Raw genomic sequence first — 18,683 nt, 5'->3', positions numbered from 1 at the left:
CAGACTAGACTGAAGAGGGACAGAGCGGAAGCAGGGACAGCAGCCGTGGCTGGTGCAGTTGGCCATAGACTGCAGTAGTCCAGACAAGGGACAGCAAGGGCCTGGACCGGGGCCACGCTCTTGCTGTCTGTCACTGTTGCGATGCCAAGGTGTGAGAACCTTAACCTTCTGTCTTAGTGGCCTAGGGCTGCCATAACAAGGTACCACAAACTAGGTGACTTAAAATGACGGAAGTGTATTCTCTCTCACGGTTCTGGAGGCTGGAGGTCCGAAACGAACGCGTCAGCAGGGCCGTACCCCCTGCAGGCAAGAGGGGAGGGTCCTGCCTTGCCTCTTGCAGCTGCTCGTGTTGCTGGCCATCCTGGGTGTTTCTTGGAGTGTAGAAACTGCCTCCATGATCACATGGCCTTCTCTTTGTGTGTCCAAATTTCCCTCTTTTAAAGGATACCATTGGATTATGGCCCACCCTAAATCAGCATGACCTCATCTTAATTTGATTACCTCTGTGAAGACCCTATTTCCAAGTAAGGTCACATTCTCAGGTATTAGAGGTTAGGACTTCAACATATCTTTTTGGGGGACACAGTTCAACCCACAACATCTCCTCTGAGCACAACGCCTCCTTGCCAGAATCCGCCAGGTAGAGTTATCCTCAGAGACCTTGAGACCAGACAGGAAGGAGAGGCTCCATTTCAACAGTGGAACCAAGAGGGCTGCAGGCTCCAGGGGAGCCTCTGTGTGTGTGTGTGTGTGTGTGTGTGTTTCTGTGTGTGTGTGTGTCTCTTCAGCAAGGCATATACAGGACCCTGGGAAGCACAGGCCCTGAGTTCTGGTCCTTGCTCAGACCTCACCAGCTGACACTTGGGGCAAGGCCTTCCCTTCCCTGGGCCTCAGTTTTCTCTCCGGTGCCACCAGAATTGATGCTACCTGCCCCAGCCTCCTTGTAGTGGCTTTCAGTGGAGTCCAGTGAGATAATCAACAAGTATTTCCTGAGAGGATACTGTGTGTCCAACATGAAGGTAACTCGCTGGGAGAGTTCTTGGGAGAGAGACACGTGCTGCTCCAGTGGAAGTTGTAATATCCTTGCACGTTCATTTCCTGGCTTTTCTCCTGAAACAGCATGATGGTTGTGAGCACAGGCTCCATTAGCTCCAGTGTCATCCAGTGGGGAGGGGCAGGGATGAAACAAGAGGGACCAGGAGTGGACAATTCCCAAAGCTGAGTGATGGGTTGATGGAGGGGGGGGAGTTCCTTATTCTACTTTTTAAACATGTTTGAAATGATTCTTAATTTTAAAAAAAAGGTTGAGCGAAGACTACAGACTCTGGAGGCAGACTGCCTGGAGTTAAGTTCAGGATCTGCCACCGACTATCTGTGGACCTGAGGAAAGTTACTGAACCTCTCTGTGCCCCAGTTTCCTCATCAGTAAAACTGGGACACTAATCATGACCCGAGTCATGGAGTGTTCATGAAGATTAGATGAGTAAATGTGTGTAAAGTCTTTGGGTTAGTGCCGGGGATGGATGGGTGAGTACTACACACGTGGTAACCGTTGTTTATAGAAACCAGCCCCCAAAGAACAACGTGTTGCTGAGCTGGTCAGCTTCAGAGAATCACACAGTCTGCTTGCCAGACCCTCTAAGTCACACCCGCTCCTTGGAATATGTCTTAATTTGCATTTCCTGAAGCAGATCCTAAGACAGGATTTGAGTGCAAGTAGTTAACTGGGGAGGAGATTTTAGGAAACCCCAGCAAGAGAGTGGGGAAGTGAGAGCGGGAGGGGAGGCAGCTAGTAGGGGTGCCTGTGATCCTCAGGCAACAGTGCGCGATCCCACTGGGAGCCAGCACAGAGCATGTGCTCAGGGTTATTCCACCTGGGGGCTGAGGGAGCTGGGGCAGTTACCCACCCACACCGCAGTCCTTAGTTGAGGTCCTCCACATGGGCACAGAGAGCCCCAGGCAGAGGTGGGGAGAACAAATGCTGAGGGGGTGTGGGCCAGGCACACAGAATCCCGCTGATACGAGCTCCTCCAGCACCTGCTTAAAGCCTTACATGGATGGGGCCCCACTTCAGAAGCCGCCTCAGCCCTTGTTGGATGGCTCTGACTCATTAAATTTGGGGTAATAAGGACATAAGCAATTCTGTATTGCTTTACAATCAGAGCAGCCCCTGGAATAGAAATGATGAGTACGTGCCGTTAGGGCTGCTGCCTCCCTGCTGCTTCAGGGCAGACATCTCTTCTCAGCCCCAGCACTTTCATGCTGAGCCAAGACAGAGCCTCAGAGTCTTTCTTAACACAGCTTTAGGTATCCATCACAAAGCCCTGAGCGTAGGCGCTTCGATGAAGCCTGTTTGCCATCCTTGCCCTATAGCTTGTGAAGCTAGGGGAAATCCCAGGGTGGAAAAATGCTGTGTCACAGACTCACTATATGATTCTGGGCAAGACATTTAACTTCGCTGGCGTTCCCCATTCCTGGGTAGAATGAAGGGACTGACTGAAGTGAGGCAGAGACGGGGTTTGGTGCAATAGGAAGAGCCTGCTCTTTTACCATCAGGCGGGGTTGGATTTTCTAACATCCTTGGCTTCATCATTTGTAAACTGTGTTCCTTGGGCAGGTTACATCACTCACTCTGAGCCTCGTGGTATCATCTTCTATAAAATGGGGCCATGATACCCCTTTGTCATGTTGTTGTAGATGTCAGAGGTTATATATATGAAGTAGGGAGCTCCCTGTGTGAGCAGGGCTTGGTAGTTGTTCCCAATAATTGTCATCATCATAACCATCGTCATCTTCTAAAGTCCCTTCCAGCTCTAAAATTCTATGACTTTATGGCATGTCCTCATCCGAGAATGCAGTGTGGTGAAATAAGGCAACGGCCCTGATTTTGTGTAAATGCGCTTTCTAATAAGGACAGGAGGAGCATAATTGCCCCTAAATAAATGCTCCGACTTCACCACAAGCTGTCGAAAGGCCTTAATTGGTGGCTCTGTAATGACTGCGGCCATCTGCGTTCGGGGTGATTTAGCGATGGGGCTCTGCCCGCGCGAGGCCCTCAATGATTAGAGCCGGACCGGGGGATATTTCACCCTCTGATGGGAGTAGTGGTGTGGAGTACAGGAGATTATCTCATCCTTGTTTTAATGACCTACCAGTTGAACCCAGCCTGGAAGAAGCGCTGGTCACAATGACTATGGATTTTTTTTCTTTCTTTTTTTTTTTTTTTTTTTTTTAAGATTTTATTTTTTTCCTTTTTCTCCCCAAAGCCCCTCGGCACATAGTTGTACATTCTTCGTTGTGGGTCCTTCTAGTTGTGGTATGTGGGACGCTGCCTCAGCGTGGTTTGATGAGCAGTGCCATGTCCGCGCCCAGGATTCGAACTGACGAAACACTGGTCCGCCTGCAGCGGAGCGCGAGAACTTAACCACTCGGCCACGGGGCCAGCCCCCTTTTTTCTTTCTTTTGAGATAGTGTTCCTGCCCAAACAGCAGCGTATCTGGAATGTGATCATGCCTCTTGCTATCTTGTCTCGCTGCCCAAGAAAGTCCCTTTTGGGAAGATTTAGTCCCTCAATTAGGGGAAATTGATTTCTGCTTTCTACAGAGTCACTGTTCCAAAGAGAAGTGGGAAAGGGCAGGAGAAGCCGTATTAATCTTTGCGAGCGAGCAAGAAGGCGACCTGGAGTATTTTTCAGCCTTCCGGCCTCGGGATGTGTATGTGTAGATAATCTTTTCTCTGTATATCTTTTAATTGCTCCGACCTACAAGGTGCCAGGCAACACAACACGAAACACACTTCATCTCACAGAAGTTTCTGGAGACTTAAATCAAGTGACTGGAGGAGTGTTTCCCTAAGTGTGCCAGAACAGAAGTGATTTTCAGTGGTACCTAAGATGGCCTCAGGTGCTTCAGAGACTGTGCATTAAGTAACACAATCATGTGGAGAGAACATTTTCTCTTTTCAACTCTCTTTCGTTTCTTCTGATTACCTCAGACGGAGCGTCTCGGTTGGTTGCCCATCTCTGTCTTCTTGACAAAGAGAGAACAAACAGTAAACTCCTAGTCTTGGGGAGGCAGGAGGATCTGGCTCAAATCTAGTAACATTGTTACATTTTTATTTGTTTGGGTTTTTTGTTTATTCTTTATCACAAATGGTACTGATTTTCCATTTATGGTTAAGTGTTTAACATTTCCTTTTAAAATAAATTAAGTAAAAAATTTTAATTTAGGAAAGTTAGTTGATTAAAAAAAAACCCAAGTAAATTGTAGTAGGGCAGGTGGAAGTGGCAAAACTCATGCCAGTAGTATCTGATTGTGAGAGGTTGGGGAAACCTTCCTAGAAGGGGGAAAGCATCATGCTTCCACAGAAAACCCAGCAATTCACTGGCTGAACCACCTCAGGCAAGTTTCTTAGCTTCTCTGAGCATCAGTTTTCTCGTCTCTCAAATGGGGAGAACCATAATGCCGATTATGATTTTATGAACCAAAGGAGATAAAATATGTGGATCAAATCATCATCTGCCTTACCCGTGAAAGTGGTTCGTTTCCATACAGGGTTCGAAAAATAAAAGGTTCACTAGGTTCTGGACCAAGCAGCCAGGGGACCTTAGCTTGAAACACAGCTCTGCTATTAACTATGTGCCAGAGGTGGGCCCTTCCCTTCTCTAGAGCTCAGCTTTCTGTCTGTAAGATGAATTGACTGAACTACTTCAGTGGTTTCTAGGCCTGGCTGGGCATCAGAATCACCTGTGGGTCAAGACAGACGAAAGATGCTGGATGCTGCCGCCGGCCTACCAGATCCCAGTTGCCTGGGATGATGCTCAGGCAGCTGTAGTTACAGCCAGCTCACCAGGTGATTCAGATACACCCTCTGATTTAGGGGGGCCCTTTCAGCTCTGACCCCTGATGGAGTGAATTCAGAGCAGGGTTTGGGGCTTGGGTTAGGGAAGGTGATCATCCCTAGGCAGAGAGCCTGGCAGCTCGGGTCACATGCTACCTGAGCTTCTGCAAGGCCTGGGCCCAGAGCCCTTGAAAACCTTCTAGTCCAAACCCTGATTCGGAGACAGCGCCAAGGCCCAGAGGAAATCAATGATGGGCCCACTGTGCCAGAGATAGGAGCTCAGACCAGTTCTCCTGATTCTCAAACAGTGACACTTCCACTTTGCTCCAACTTTGCCAGCTGAGAGAGAGAATGTGTGTTCTGACCGGTATTTTTTTTAATTGAGGTAAAAGTTAAAAACAGTGAAAAAATGCACAGATATCTTAAGCGTACAATTTCATGAGGTTTAACAAATGTATACACCTGGGAAGCCAACACCCCAGTCAAGATACAGCAATCACCTCATCCCGGAAGGTTCCCTCCTTCTCCCTTCTAGTCAGTCCCCACGCTCCAAGGACAAACTCTGTTCATAATTCTGTCATCATGGCTTATTTTGGCTGTTGATAAACTTCAAATGAATCATACACTATATTCTTTTTCGTGTCTAGCTTCTTTGGTTCAACCTAGTAATTTTGAAATTCATCCATGTGGTTGGATGTCCCAGTAGTTTGTTTGTTTTATGGCTGAGGAGCAATCTCTTGCATGACTCCACCGCAATGTTTTTATCCATTCATCTGTTGATGGACATTTAGGTTGTTTCTAGTTTGGGGCTATTGTGAATAAATCTATGAAACATTCTCATTCTTTTTGTGGGTATATGTTTTTATCTCTCTTGGGTAAATACCCAGGAGTGGAATTCCTGGGCATAGAATAGTTGCGTGTTTAACTCTATAAGAAGCGATCGAACAGCTTTTCAAAGTGGTTGTACCATTTTATATTCCTTCCAGCAGTGATTGGGAGTTCCAGCTGCTCACGTCTTCCCCACTACCTGATACTGTTCCTGTTCTTAGTTTTTGCCATTCTGGGGAATGTGTAGTGAATGGTATCGCATGCTTTTAAATTGTATAACACCTTTTCATATGCTTATTGGCCATTTGTATATCAATTCTTTTGTAAAATGTATTTTCAAGTTTTTTGCCCATTTTTAAAATTAGTTATCTTCTTATTATTGACTTTGCTGGAATTCTTTGTGTATTCTGGATACGAGTCCTTTGTCAGATATGTGTATTGTGAGTATTTTCTCCCAGACTATTACCTGCCTTGTCATTTTTTTACTGGTGTCTTTTAATGAGCAAGTTTTTAAAGAGCAAGTTGTTAATTTTAATCAAGTCCAATTTATCAATTTTTTGTTTTATGGATTAGTGCTTTTTATGTCCTAAGAAATCTTTTCCTACCCCAGGTTCCTGAAGATATTCTGTGTTTTCTTCAAGAAGTTTTATAGCTTTAGCCTTTATGTTTAAGTCTATTATCCATCTAAAATTATTTTTTGTGTATGATCTGAGGTAGGGGTTGAGGTTCATCTTTTATTATATGTTAATCCAGTTGTGTAGCACACATTGTTGAAAATTCTTTTATTTCCTCATTGAATTGCTTTGGTTCCTTTGTCAAAAATCAGCCAACAATATATATGTGGGTCTACTTCTTACCTCTCTACACTGTTCTATTAGCCATTTTGTTTATTCTTTTCAAAAATTTTTTTTTAATTTTATTGAGGTCATATTGGTTTAGAACACTGTATAACTCAGGTGTACATTATTATATATGAGTTTCGGTATAGACTGCATCATGCTCCCCATCACTAGTCTAGTTTTTATCTGTCACCATACGTATGTGCCCCTTTACCCCTTTTGCCCACCCCTCACTCCCTTGCCCTCTGGTAACCACTAATCTGTTCTCTTTGTCCATGTGTTTGTTTATCTTCCACCTGTGAGTGAAATCATGTGGTGTTTGTCTTTCTCTGTCTGGCTTATTTAGCTTAACATAATATCCTCAAGGTACGTCCTGTTGTTGCAAATGGGACGATTTTCTCTTTTCTGTGGCTGAGTAGTATTCCATTGTGTATATATACCACATCGTCTTTATCTATCCATTGATATAAGTGGGGTGTTGAGGTCCCCTGCTTTAATGAGTTGCTGTCAATTTCTCCCTTTAGGTCTGTTAACAGTTGCTTTATATACTTTGGTGCTTCTGTGTTAGTTGCATATATATTCCTAAGTGTTATGTCCTCTTGGTAGAGTGTCTCTTTTATCATTATATACTGCCCCTCTTTGTCTCTCATTCTGTTTTTAATCTTGAAGTCTGCTTTTTCTGACATAAGTATAGCAACATCTGCTTTCTGTTGTTTGCCATTAGCTTGGAGTATCATCTTCCATCCCTTCACTCTGAGCCTATGTTTGTCTTTAGAGCTGAGATGTGTTTCCTGGAGGCAGCATATTGTTGGGTCTTGTTTTTCAATCCATCCAGCCATTCTGTCTTTTGATTGGAGAATTCAATCTATTTACATTTAGAGTGATTATTGACATATGAGGGCTTAATACTGGCATTTTATCTCTTGTTTTCTGGTTATTCTATAGTTACAATTGTTTACTAACCTATTCTGATATAGAGCTGCAATTTTCTGATTCTATTTGTCCGTTTATCTTCTTGCTCAAGGTTTTGTAAACCTTTGTTTTTTTAGTTTCAGATGGGCGGGCTCCTTTTAGCATTTCTTGCAAGGCAGGCCTAGTGGAGATGAACTCCCTCAGCTTTTGTTTATCTAGGAAAGCTTTTATTTTTCTATCATATCTGAAGGATTGTTTCTCTGGATAGAGTATTCTTAGCTGAAAGTTTTTGTCTTTCAGTATTTTGAATATATCATTCCACTCTCTCCTGGCCTATAAGGTTTCTGCTGAGAAATCCACTGAAAGCCTGATAGGGGTTCCTTTGTAGGTTATTTTCTTCTGCCTAGCTGCCCTTTTTTCTTTGTCATTGGCTTTTGCCAGTTTTACTATTAGCTGCCTTGGAGAAGATCTTTTTGCATTGATGTAATTAGGAGTTCTATTGGCTTCATCTACTTGTAAATCCAGGTTCTTCCCCAGGTTTGGGAAGTTCTCAGCTATTATTTTGTTGAACAAGCTCTCTGCTCCTTTCTTCCTCACTTCTCCCTCTGGAATACCTATAATCTTTATGTTGCTTTTCCTAATTGAGTCAGATATTTCTCGAAGAATTTCTTCATTTTTTAAAAATTGTAGTTCTCTTTCCTCCTACACTTGAAGCCATTTCTATATTTCTATCCTCTTAATCACTAATTCTGTCCTCCATAATGTCAGCTCTATTTTTTATGGATTCTAGATTATTTTTTATCTCATTAATTGTGTTCTTCATATCCAAAATTTGTTTGGGTTTTTTTTTTTTTTTAGAGTTTCAGTCTCTTTGGTGACTTATTCCTTCTGCTCATTAATTTTATTCCTGAGCACATTAAACAGTCTTTCTGAGTTTGCTTGTAACTTGTTGAGTTTCTTTATGATAACTATTTTGAATTCTCTGTCATATAGATTTTCAATTTCTGTGACTTCAGGACGGGTTTCTGGAGACTTGTCATTTTCCTTCTGCTCTGAAGTGTTACTGTAGTTCTTCCTGGTGTTTGATGAAGTGGTCCTTGCTGGTGCATGGTGGTAGTCTCAGGTCATAGATCCACCTGCCACCACTGTGGGGCCAGGGCAGGAGCTGGAAGTTGTGCTGGTAGGGCTTCTCTACATTTGCACCCTGGCCACATCCACTTGGCAGGTCACACACTCACGTGCAGGAGGGGCCTCTGTGCTCCACTGGTTGGTCACTCTTATGCAGGACTGCTGTGCTCAGCAGGGGACCGGTCAAGCCACTGCACTAGATGAGAATGGAGGGCTCTTTTTTCACGTGCAGGCCAGCTGTGCACTCATGGGTGGTTCAACTGAGCTGCTGCACTTGGTAGGGGCTCCTTTGCAGGGGCTGAGCCCCACCACTCGGTGGGGAGCCAGACCCATGGGCCGGGCTGCCGTGGCACAGTGGGTGCTCCCGTGGGTACTTACAGGTGTGCTCACCTAGTTCCACTGCCTCCTGGGGATCCAGTCCACCCACCTTCAGATGCACACTGCCTGGATCTCTCAGACCTCCTGTTGTGCTGTGAAGGGAGTCCTCTGCTGGCTAATGGATGTCCATTTAGTTGAAACTTAGAGGGGAGAGACAAAGGAAACAACTCACTCTGCCATGCTACTGACGTCACTCTCCCCTTTTGTTTATTCTTTGCCAGTACCACACTGTTTTGATTATTTCAGCTTAATAATAAGTTTTGAAATCAGTGTGAGTCCTCCAACTTTATTCTTTTTCAGCATTGTTTTGACTGTTCTAGGTCCTTTGCATTTTCATATAAATCTTAGAACCAAATTGTCAATTTCAAAAAAAAAAGTCACTGTGATTTTATTGGGATTGCATTGAATCTATAGATCAATTTGAGAATTGACTCAACAATATGGAGTCTTCCAATCTATACATTTGACTTATCTCTCCATTTATTTGAGTCTTTATCTATATGAGGCTATTATAAATGCTATTTTTATTGTATTTTCCAATTGTTCTCTGCCAGTGTATAGAAATACATACAACTGATTTTTTTTTTTTAGAATTTAATAGCCTTATTGAGGTGTGATTTACATAGAATAAGAATCACCTATTCTAAGTCTGCAGTTCAGTGAGTTTTTCAGTGGCTTTAATAGTTGTGAAACTATTACCATAATCCAGTTTTAGAATATTTCCATCGCTCCAAAAAGTTCCCTTTTGCCTGTTTATAATCATTCCCCACTCCCAACCCAGCTCCAGTGATTTCCTTTCTGTCTCTGTAGTTTTGCCTTTCTAGAAATTTCATATAAATAGAATCATACAATATCTAGTCTTATAGTCTGATTTCTTTCATCAGCATTCTATTTTTAAGGCTCATCCATGTTATTGCAATAGCCTGTTCCTTTTTTGTTGCTGAATAGTATCACATTGTATGGATATACTACATTTTGGTATATATTCATCAATTGATGGACATTTGGATGGTTTTCAATTTGGGGCTTTTATGAATATTGCTGCTATGAATGTTATTGTACAAGTTTTTGCATGAACATATGTTTTCATTTCTGTTGGGTGTATACCTAACACTGGAATTGCTGGGTTACATGGTAACCGTGTTTAACTGTTCGAGGACCTGTTTCAGACTGTTTTCCAAAGGGGCAGCACCATTCTACATCCCCACCAACAATATATGAAGGTTCTTATTTCTCTACATCCTTGTCACCACTTGTTATTATCTGACTTTTTCATTATAGCCATCCTCGTGGATGTGAAGTAGTATCTCATTGTGGTTTTGATTTATGTTTCCCTGATGACTAATGATGTTAAACATCTTTTCATGTGTTTATTAGCCATTTGTATATCTTCTTGGGAGAAGTGCCTGTTCATATGCTTTACCTATTTTTTTTTATTGAGGTAAAATTCACATAATGTAAAATGAACCATGTTAAAATATACAATACCATGTTAAAGTATACAATTCATTGGCATTTAGTACATTCACACTGTTGTGCAACCATCACCTCTGTCTAGTTTCAAAATATTTTTATTACCCCAAAAGGAAACTCCATACCCAATAAGTTGTCACTTCCCCTTCTCCTCCACCCAAATCCCTGGTAATCACTAATCCTTTCTGTCTCTATTGATTTACGTATTCTGAAAATTCATACAAATGGAATGATACAATATGTGATCTTTTGTGTCTGGCTTCTTTTACTCAGTATAATGTTTTCGAGGTTTATCCACATTGTAGCATGTGTCAGTACTTTATTCCTTTTTATGGTTGAGTAATATTCTGTTGTATGGATATATTCCATATTTGATTATCCATGCATGAGATGATGTAAATTTGGGTTATTTCCCCCATTTGGCTATTGTGAATAGTGTTGCTATGAACTTTCATGTGTAAGTAGTCAAAAGATTATTTTAACTATTCTGCGTCCCTTGATCCCTTGCATTTCCATAAATTTTAGGATCAGCTTATCAATTGTCAATTTTTATAAAAAAGTCACCTGCGATTTTGATCATTCTGAATCAATATAGGATGTATTGCCATCTTAACAATATTATGTCACCCAGTCCATGAACATGGGCTATTTTCCCATGTTTTTTGGTCTTTAATTTCTTTCAACAGTGTTTGGTAGTTTTCAAATTACTGCTTCTTTTGTTAAATTGTAAATGGTATTTTTACGATTTTTAATTGCACTTTCCACTTGCTTTTTTATTTGTTAGTGTATAGAAATTTAGTTGATTTTTAAATGTTGACCTGTATCCTGAAATCTTGCTAAGTTTACCTTAGTCTAGTTTCTTTGTATGTTTCTCAGGATTTTCTGTGTAAACAATCATGTCATCTACAGTTAAAGACACTGTTACCTTTTTCTTTCCAGTCTTTATGCCTTTTATTTCTTTATATTACCAATTGCACTGGCTAGAAATTCTAGTGCTATATTGAATAGAAGTGCTAAGAGAACATACAACCTTTCTCCTGATTACAGGAGAAAAGCATTCAATATTTCATCATAGGTTTTTTTTGTAGCCATACTAGAATTTTCATAGAGGGCCCCAACCCTGATTAAAATAAAGAGACACCAGCATTAAGCCTGCTAGCATTAGTAGAAAAAGACTGTCTTTGAGATTTATTCAGAACAACTTTTCCAGGCATAGGGCAAAAACCCAACCCACATTAGAATAAGCAAAAAGAGGAATTTGTTGTCATGTGTAACAAGAACTTATCTAGGAGTCTGTCTGCTTCAGGCACACGGGCATCTGGGGAATCAAAATGTCATCAGTATAATGTCTCTCTCTGTCTCTTGACTCTCTTTTTACACGTTGACTTCAGTCTCAGCAGATCCCCCCACCGCCTCTCATCACCTCATTTTGCCAAAGATGTCATCAGCAACTCCAGACTTATGGGCAACCAACTTAGCAACTCTAGGAAAAAGAAAGAGCCTTGTTTTTCAGTAGTTCTGAAAAAAATTCTCAGGACTCATTATTTGGACCAACTCAGGTCACCTGGCCATCTCTGAACCAATCACTATGGCCAAAGGAATGGAATGCCCTGATTGGTCAGGCCCAAGCTACATGCTCCTTCGCCTTGGAACCCCGAGGATGGGGCCAGCCCCACCCAAGTCTGATACACGGAGAAGGGAAGGGGCTGTTTCCCAAACAAAACTCAAAGTATTGTTGCCAGAAAATGAGGGAATGGGTCCCAGCCAGGCATAAACCACAGCTGCCCACACCCTCATACAGAAGATCTCTCTGTGTTCCAGGTCTGGCACTATCACTGGGTCTCTCTGAGCTTCAGTTTTTCCCTTTGTAGCATGCTGCTGGTGATCCCTGCCTTCCTGGCTCTATCTGAAAGGTCCAATGAGGCAGTGTACCAGAAAGCTGTGTCTAAACCATAAAGTGCAGTGCACATGTAAGGAAGGGGGTCACAAGAATGATCACTAAGCAGCTGTTCTTACCCACCTGTCCGCCTGTCCTCTTCTGTCTCCCGCACAGAGCACCTAAAGAAGCCACTTGAAGATTACATGGCCCTTTTCCCCAGCGTGAGGATTCTCCGAACCAAGAAACGAGAAGGGCTGATAAGGACCCGGATGTTGGGGGCCTCAGCAGCAACTGGGGATGTCATTACGTTCTTGGACTCACACTGTGAAGCCAACGTCAACTGGCTCCCCCCCTTGCTTGGTAAGGAAGATTCCCAGAGCGAGGTAGGCGGCCTGGAATGAGCCTGCAGCCACTGACCCCAGCCTTCTGCAGGGACTCATCCACAAGGGTTCCCTTGTCTGCTTGAGGTGCACCCAGCACAATGCCAGGGACCACGGGGGATCAGAAGTTCAGGAGTGCTCAAAGAGACCTTAAAAGCGCACTTGGTCCTGTCCCTTCCTTTTACAGAAAAGGAAGCTGAGACTCAGAGAGGGGAAGGGACTTGCCCTAAGTCAGAGAGCACATAAGTATCTAGTGACATGCTTGCTTCCCCCAGATTACTTCGAGTTTTATTGGAAAGCAAGCCAGGCTGTCTACTGTTAAGAGCCAAATTGTGGGGGGACTGTCGTCATATCAGCATAGAATAGTTACCATTCACTGCTCTGCTGCTGTGAGCCAGGAAGGTTGTAAGCACTATCTCTAATCCTCACAAAACCATGCCAGGTTGAAAGTATCCCCTTTTTATAGTAGAAGAAACAGGTTCAGAGATACTGAACATCTTACTTGTTCCCTTGGGGCACGCGTGTCAAAGTCACCATCTGTCTGGCTCGAAAGTCTAGGCTCTTTCACAATTCCACACTGCCTCCCTGAATTCATTTCCGCTTAGGAAAGAGTTTCTGACAGCTACCAGGGGAGGGCTGTAGACAGAGGGCAGCATGATTCTGGAGTCGTCCACCGTGGCCTTGTGGACAGACGGGAGGCATGAGGATCAGATGCTGGGCAGTGAGGTGTCTCAGAGCGGGTTGAAGGATCAGGCCTGAATCCTGAGGAGTTCAGCTTTGATGATGGTGGTGAGCTGGTGCTGACAGGTGGACACTGAAGAGGAAATGTCGCATTGAGATGGGAGTCAAGAGGGCAAAGGATGGAGGCAGATTGGGGAAGTTATCAATATAGAGAGAAAAGTGAACTCCTCAAAAATGGATGGGTACACTCTCCACAGCAGAAAGTTTAGGGAGTAAAGAGGACTGAAGTTTAGGGCAAATATGAGTGTGCGTCAGCATCACTTATAAGACACGTTAAGACATAGAGTGCTGGGCCCCAACCCAGTGTCTGATTCAGGAGGTCCAGCTGCATGCCTAACCAGCTCCCAGGGCATGCCAGTCCAGGGACTACAGTTTGAGAAGCACTGGTTAGGCCACCGTTCAGGGCTGAGGACAGAAAGCAAAACCACACACAGTTAAATGGGATAATCCAGCAGATGGTTTTCTAACACAGATCAGCATGGAACTTTAGTATTAGATTATATGCCTCTAACCCTGAGGGTCCAGGATTCCACTGGGTTAGGAAAAGGATGTAGCTCAGATTTCGTGGTAAACTGTTTATTTAATTAAACCAACAGATCTGCTTCTGCCTCTCTGTACTAAATGAGAACAAAAAAGAAAAACCTCACCATCAGTCACCTAATTTGTAGTCGTAAAGGAACAGCCCATTTGTTGGGTCATTCAGTGACTCATAAAGAGAATAAAGTGGTGGGGCACGAGGCTGAGCTTGTAGTCTAAATAGCCCTTAACTCTGTTTCTATGGAAATATATGAAGGTAATTTTGATAATCTGCAGACATACATGGAAGAAACATTCCCCCTCTTTTTCTTTGTTCTTTTAGCAGTAGAAATGTGAACCAGTGGTGTAGATTTAAAAGTCTGTCCCTGCTAATATGAGCAGCTGACAGAGCGCATCATGCTTTAGTCTCTGAAACCATCAACACCTCTATGCAGAGTTCACTCTCCCTTCTTTGGAGAGTAGCATTTCTGTGCCTGAGAAGGATTCAGCCTCCCCAAAGGAAAGTCACTTGGTGATCATCATTTTCTTTTCTTCTTTTTATTGAGTTCATAATAGTTTACATCAATGTGAGATTTCAATTGTACGTTATTTCTTGACTGTCACCACAGAAGTGCTCCCCTTCAGCCCCTGTGCCCACCCCCAACCCCTCTTCCCCTGGTAACCACTGAACTGTTTTCTTTGTCCATGTGTTTGTTTATATTCCACATATGAGTGAAATCCTCTGGTGTTTGTCTTTCTCAGACTGGCTTATTTCGCTTAGCATAATTCCCTCTAGGTCCTTCCATGTTATTGCAAATGGGATGAATTTGTCTTTTTTTCTGGCTGAGTAGTATTCCATTGTGTATATATACCACATCTTCTTTATCCAATCATCAGTTGATGGGCACTTGGGTTGTTTCCATGTCTTGGCTATTGTGAATTGTACTGCAACGAACATAGGGGTACATATGTTACTTTGGATTGTTGATTTCATATTGTTTGGGTAGATACCCAGTAGTGGGATGGCTGGGTCATATGGTAGGTCTATTTTTAGTTTTTTCAGGAATCTCCATACTGTTTTCCACAGTGGCTGCACCAGTTTGCATTCCCACCAGCAGTGTATGAGGGTTCCCTTCTCTCCACACCCTCTCCAACATTTGTTATTTTTAGTCTTAGTGATTATAGCCATTCTAACAGGAGTAAGGTGGTATCTTAGTGTAGTTTTGATTTGCATTTCCCTGATGTGATCATCATTTTCTTCATCATCATCATCAGGGCTCTGTTAGTCCCTTAGCTTTTTAGGCCACATCTGCATTTGAAAGTGATGATTATGTGGTAACGCAGGCAGGCCGGGATTGTCATCCACATATTACAGGGAGAAAACTGAGGGGTAAAGAGAAGGAGGGAGATGCTCAGCCTTCCAGCTCCTGCTTCTGAGCTTCTTTCGGCAATCCTGGCCACACTATTGGTGGAGTGCTGATCATGTGCTAAGCGTCTTGGCTCCATTTTCCCACTCAGTCTTCACAGAGACCCCATGAGACAGGTGCTGTCTTCATCTGTTTCGTCAGCAAGAAAACCAAGGCTCAGAGGCATCAGATAATGTTTTCCAAGCTTGTACTACCAGTAGGTGACAAAAATCAGGATTTGAACCTGGACATTCTGTCCCCAAGAGAGCACAGCATGGTGGAACACTGCCTCTCTGATGCTACCCCTTGACCTCATACCCCCCACCATCAGCTAGCATCCAGCAGAGCACTGTGCCCTCAATCCAAACCCTCCCCAGAAGAGAAATCCCCGGCAAGGCCATGAATAATTAGGAAGGGAGGCCCCTCTCTAGATCTTTTCCCTGGAGAAGGTTCTGAAGTTTCATTAGACTCCCCAGGGAGCCTGTCCACAAGGCAGAGCCAATCTCCACCCCAGAGATTCTGATGCAGTGGGCCTGGGGCCAGGGTGTCGGCAGGGTAGGGTTGGGGGGAGTGTTAAACACACTCCAGGTGCATCTGGCACTGGTAGCCCCAGATCCACACTTGGGGACACACTGCCAAAAGCAGCATTTCTCAAACTTTTAACCATGTGCCACAGTTAGAAGTACATTGGACATCTCAATCCAGTACACAAACGCACACCCATGCAGTATGACTGAAACACAATTCCTAAAAGTACTCTCCCTTAGCACCTAGAATGCACCCTGGAATCACATAGATATTCAGTATTCTTTTTTGGTTCATTACGAACACACATCCGTGCACACACAATCAATTTCATGACCCACCTATGGTTTGTGTCTTCCAGTTTAGAAAAGGCAAAAATGCTGCTTTCTCTCCTGAAAGAAAAATGTGCTCTAACTTGATGAAGCTTGGGCCTTCAGCCACTGCCAGCCTACTCTGGCCCTACCAGGTCCGCATTCCAAGCCATAAACTTGACTCCTGGCCCAAGCAGCCAGGCTCCCCAGCACGGCCCACTTACCCCTCATGGCAGATCATCTGCCCCGATCACTGGTACCCCCTGGCTGCAGTCAGGGCTTCTTGGCAGGAGGAACAGAGAAGGCAGAGCAAAGGGTAAAATTCTGGTTGGTAGTTTGGGCAGAGAGTGGATTTTGTAGAATCAGCTTCTCCCCGGCTTGATAGAGACTGTAAAGCTGCTCAGGTCGAGGCCTCCATTTGCTGTCCTGAATCCCCTAGCCTGTGGCATTCCTGCAGGGCAGAGGTCCTCCAGGCTCTGCTTGCACACCTCCAGTCGTGAGGAACTCACAACTTCCTGAGACAGTCCATTCTGGCTTCCGTAGTTCTGACTGTTGGAAAAAGTGAGCTGAATTCTCTTGCAAGGTGGGCCATCTGTTCACTGACTGCAGCCAGGAGGTGCCAGGGAACGGTCAGGGGCAGACAGTCTGCCATGAGGAGCAAGTGCTAGGGTACCTGGCTGCTTTGGATCATGAGCCAAGTTCAGGACTTGGATTGGGGAGTCTGGCAGGGCGAGAACAACGCCCTCCCAGAAGGAAATTAATCTCCCTTTCCATAGTGATGCTGATCATTACAGGCACCTGTGCCGAGCACCTTCGAGCATTGTATCCAGTCCTCATAACAACCTATGAGGCAGAGTCTGTTCTTCTCCTCATTTCATAGAGGCGAAGGCTGAGGCTTGGAGATGCTATTTATGTGGCTGGCCCAGGGCCCTGTCGTGGGTGGCAGGACTGGGATGGGGGCCCTGGTCCATCTTACTTAAAGCCTGTGTCCTCCCTTCCTCCCCCGAATTCTCAAAACTCTGGTGTTGAGAGAAATCACCCACGGAATGCATTTAAAATGCGAGTTAAGCTGCAGAACAGGGTTGTGCACTTAGCTGCTCCCCCATCTTACCTCCCTAACGGGCATCTCTTGGCTTCCTCAGACCGCATTGCTCGGAACCGCAAGACGATTGTGTGCCCGATGATTGACGTCATTGACCACGACGACTTTCGGTATGAGACGCAGGCAGGGGATGCCATGCGGGGTGCCTTTGACTGGGAGATGTACTATAAGCGGATCCCGATCCCTCCAGAACTGCAGAAAGCTGACCCCAGCGACCCATTTGAGTAAGTATGAGTGACCCAAGCTGGCCCCAGTGGCTGACCCAGTGACCCCTCCCCAACACAAACACACCCCGGGATCAATCGCCACCTCTTTCAAAAGTCTAGTGCAGAGGGGCCAAGGCAGACGTCCCCAACCAGAAGCAGAGGCCCTCGCAGCTTGTCAGAGAGCCTCAGCTCATGGACCACTGAGTCACTCTTCCTTGCCGCCCTCTGCACGGTTTGCCAGGATTGCCAGCTGGGGGTGAGTGGAGTCACTCACACTCTCTCCCTCAAGCCTGGCACCCAGTTGTCATCATCATCACCACCACTTATTGAACACTTTCTAAGTGCCAGGCACAGTGCTGAGCACATCTCACCCTGATCCTCTTTAACCCCCAACAGCCGTATGTAGTAAAAATTATCATCCGTGTTTTCGAAATGGGGACACCAAGCCTCCAAGAGGCTGAGCAACTTGTGCAGGTCACACAGCTCTGAAGTGGCAAAGGCTGAGTGCACATGCAGGTCCATCTGCCTCTGGAGCCAGTCTTCCCATCACCTCTCATACCCCTGGAAGCATCAGAGAAATAACAGCTTGTCCCACAGTGGAAGTCGGGGGCTGCGGATGGCTCATAGCACCCTAGAGAGGGAAGGCTGGAGGCAGCCCAAAGGTAATATGAGGAGACTGAGGCCCCAGGACAGGGAGGCCCCCTGGGGTGCACAGCGAGTTTTCGGGTACACCGGAAAGAGAGCCAGGCCCTCTCGGTTCTGCAGCCTCTGGAAGCGTCTGGGCCCGCCATCCCTGTCGCTGTTGTGTGAGCCGCTCTAGCTCTCCTGCCGGGGATGGAAAAGATCTTTGGATACAAGGCCAAAGGCCGGGCTTTCCTGCTGGATTAGTTTCCTCTTTATCGCCGTGGTAATAAATTCCCACAAACTTACTGGCTTATTAAACTGACACAAATTTATTCTCTTCAAGTTCTGGAGGTCAGCAGTCTGAAAGGAGTCTTACTGGGCTAAAATCACAGTGTTGGCATTCCTACTAGATGCTCCAAGGGAGAATCTGGTGTCTTGCCTTTTCCCGCTTCTAGAAGCTGCTCACATTCTTTGGCTCAGCCCCCTTCCCCGTCTTCAAAGCCAGCAACGTAGCATCTTTAAGTTCCCTTTCCTTCCCCTCCCCCTCCCCTTCCTTCTTCCTTTCTCTCTTCCTCCCTTTCCCTCCCTCTCACTCT

The 18,683-nt window shown here is 44.8% G+C and overlaps 1 protein-coding gene and 1 long non-coding RNA gene across 5 annotated transcripts in view; one reads left to right on the top strand and one right to left on the bottom strand.

The window, feature by feature from the left end:
- Window positions 1-18,683, top strand: part of GALNT10 (polypeptide N-acetylgalactosaminyltransferase 10) — a 215,582-nt gene that overhangs the window by 163,609 nt on the left and 33,290 nt on the right. For all 3 annotated transcript variants that reach the window (XM_070569154.1, XM_070569156.1, XM_070569155.1), the window contains exons 5-6: window positions 12,451-12,636; window positions 17,298-17,481. In XM_070569154.1, coding sequence (XP_070425255.1) covers window positions 12,451-12,636; window positions 17,298-17,481 — 370 coding nt within the window. The remainder of the gene's footprint in view (window positions 1-12,450; window positions 12,637-17,297; window positions 17,482-18,683) is intronic.
- LOC139075069 (uncharacterized) overlaps window positions 11,544-18,683 on the bottom strand; it is a 42,620-nt gene continuing 35,480 nt past the window's right edge. The window contains exon 5 of one of the 2 annotated variants that reach the window (XR_011525105.1): window positions 11,544-11,880. This is a non-coding gene — a long non-coding RNA (uncharacterized lncRNA). Of the gene's footprint in view, window positions 11,881-12,417; window positions 13,471-18,683 lie in introns of those variants that run through there. The other variant, XR_011525106.1, reaches the window with a different exon arrangement.

This window comes from Equus przewalskii, chromosome 13 (genome assembly GCF_037783145.1).
Source record: "Equus przewalskii isolate Varuska chromosome 13, EquPr2, whole genome shotgun sequence".
NCBI classification, from domain to species: domain Eukaryota; kingdom Metazoa; phylum Chordata; class Mammalia; order Perissodactyla; family Equidae; genus Equus; species Equus przewalskii.
The sequence above is the reverse complement of the archived record's forward strand: the minus strand, read 5'-3'. Positions and strand labels throughout refer to the sequence as shown.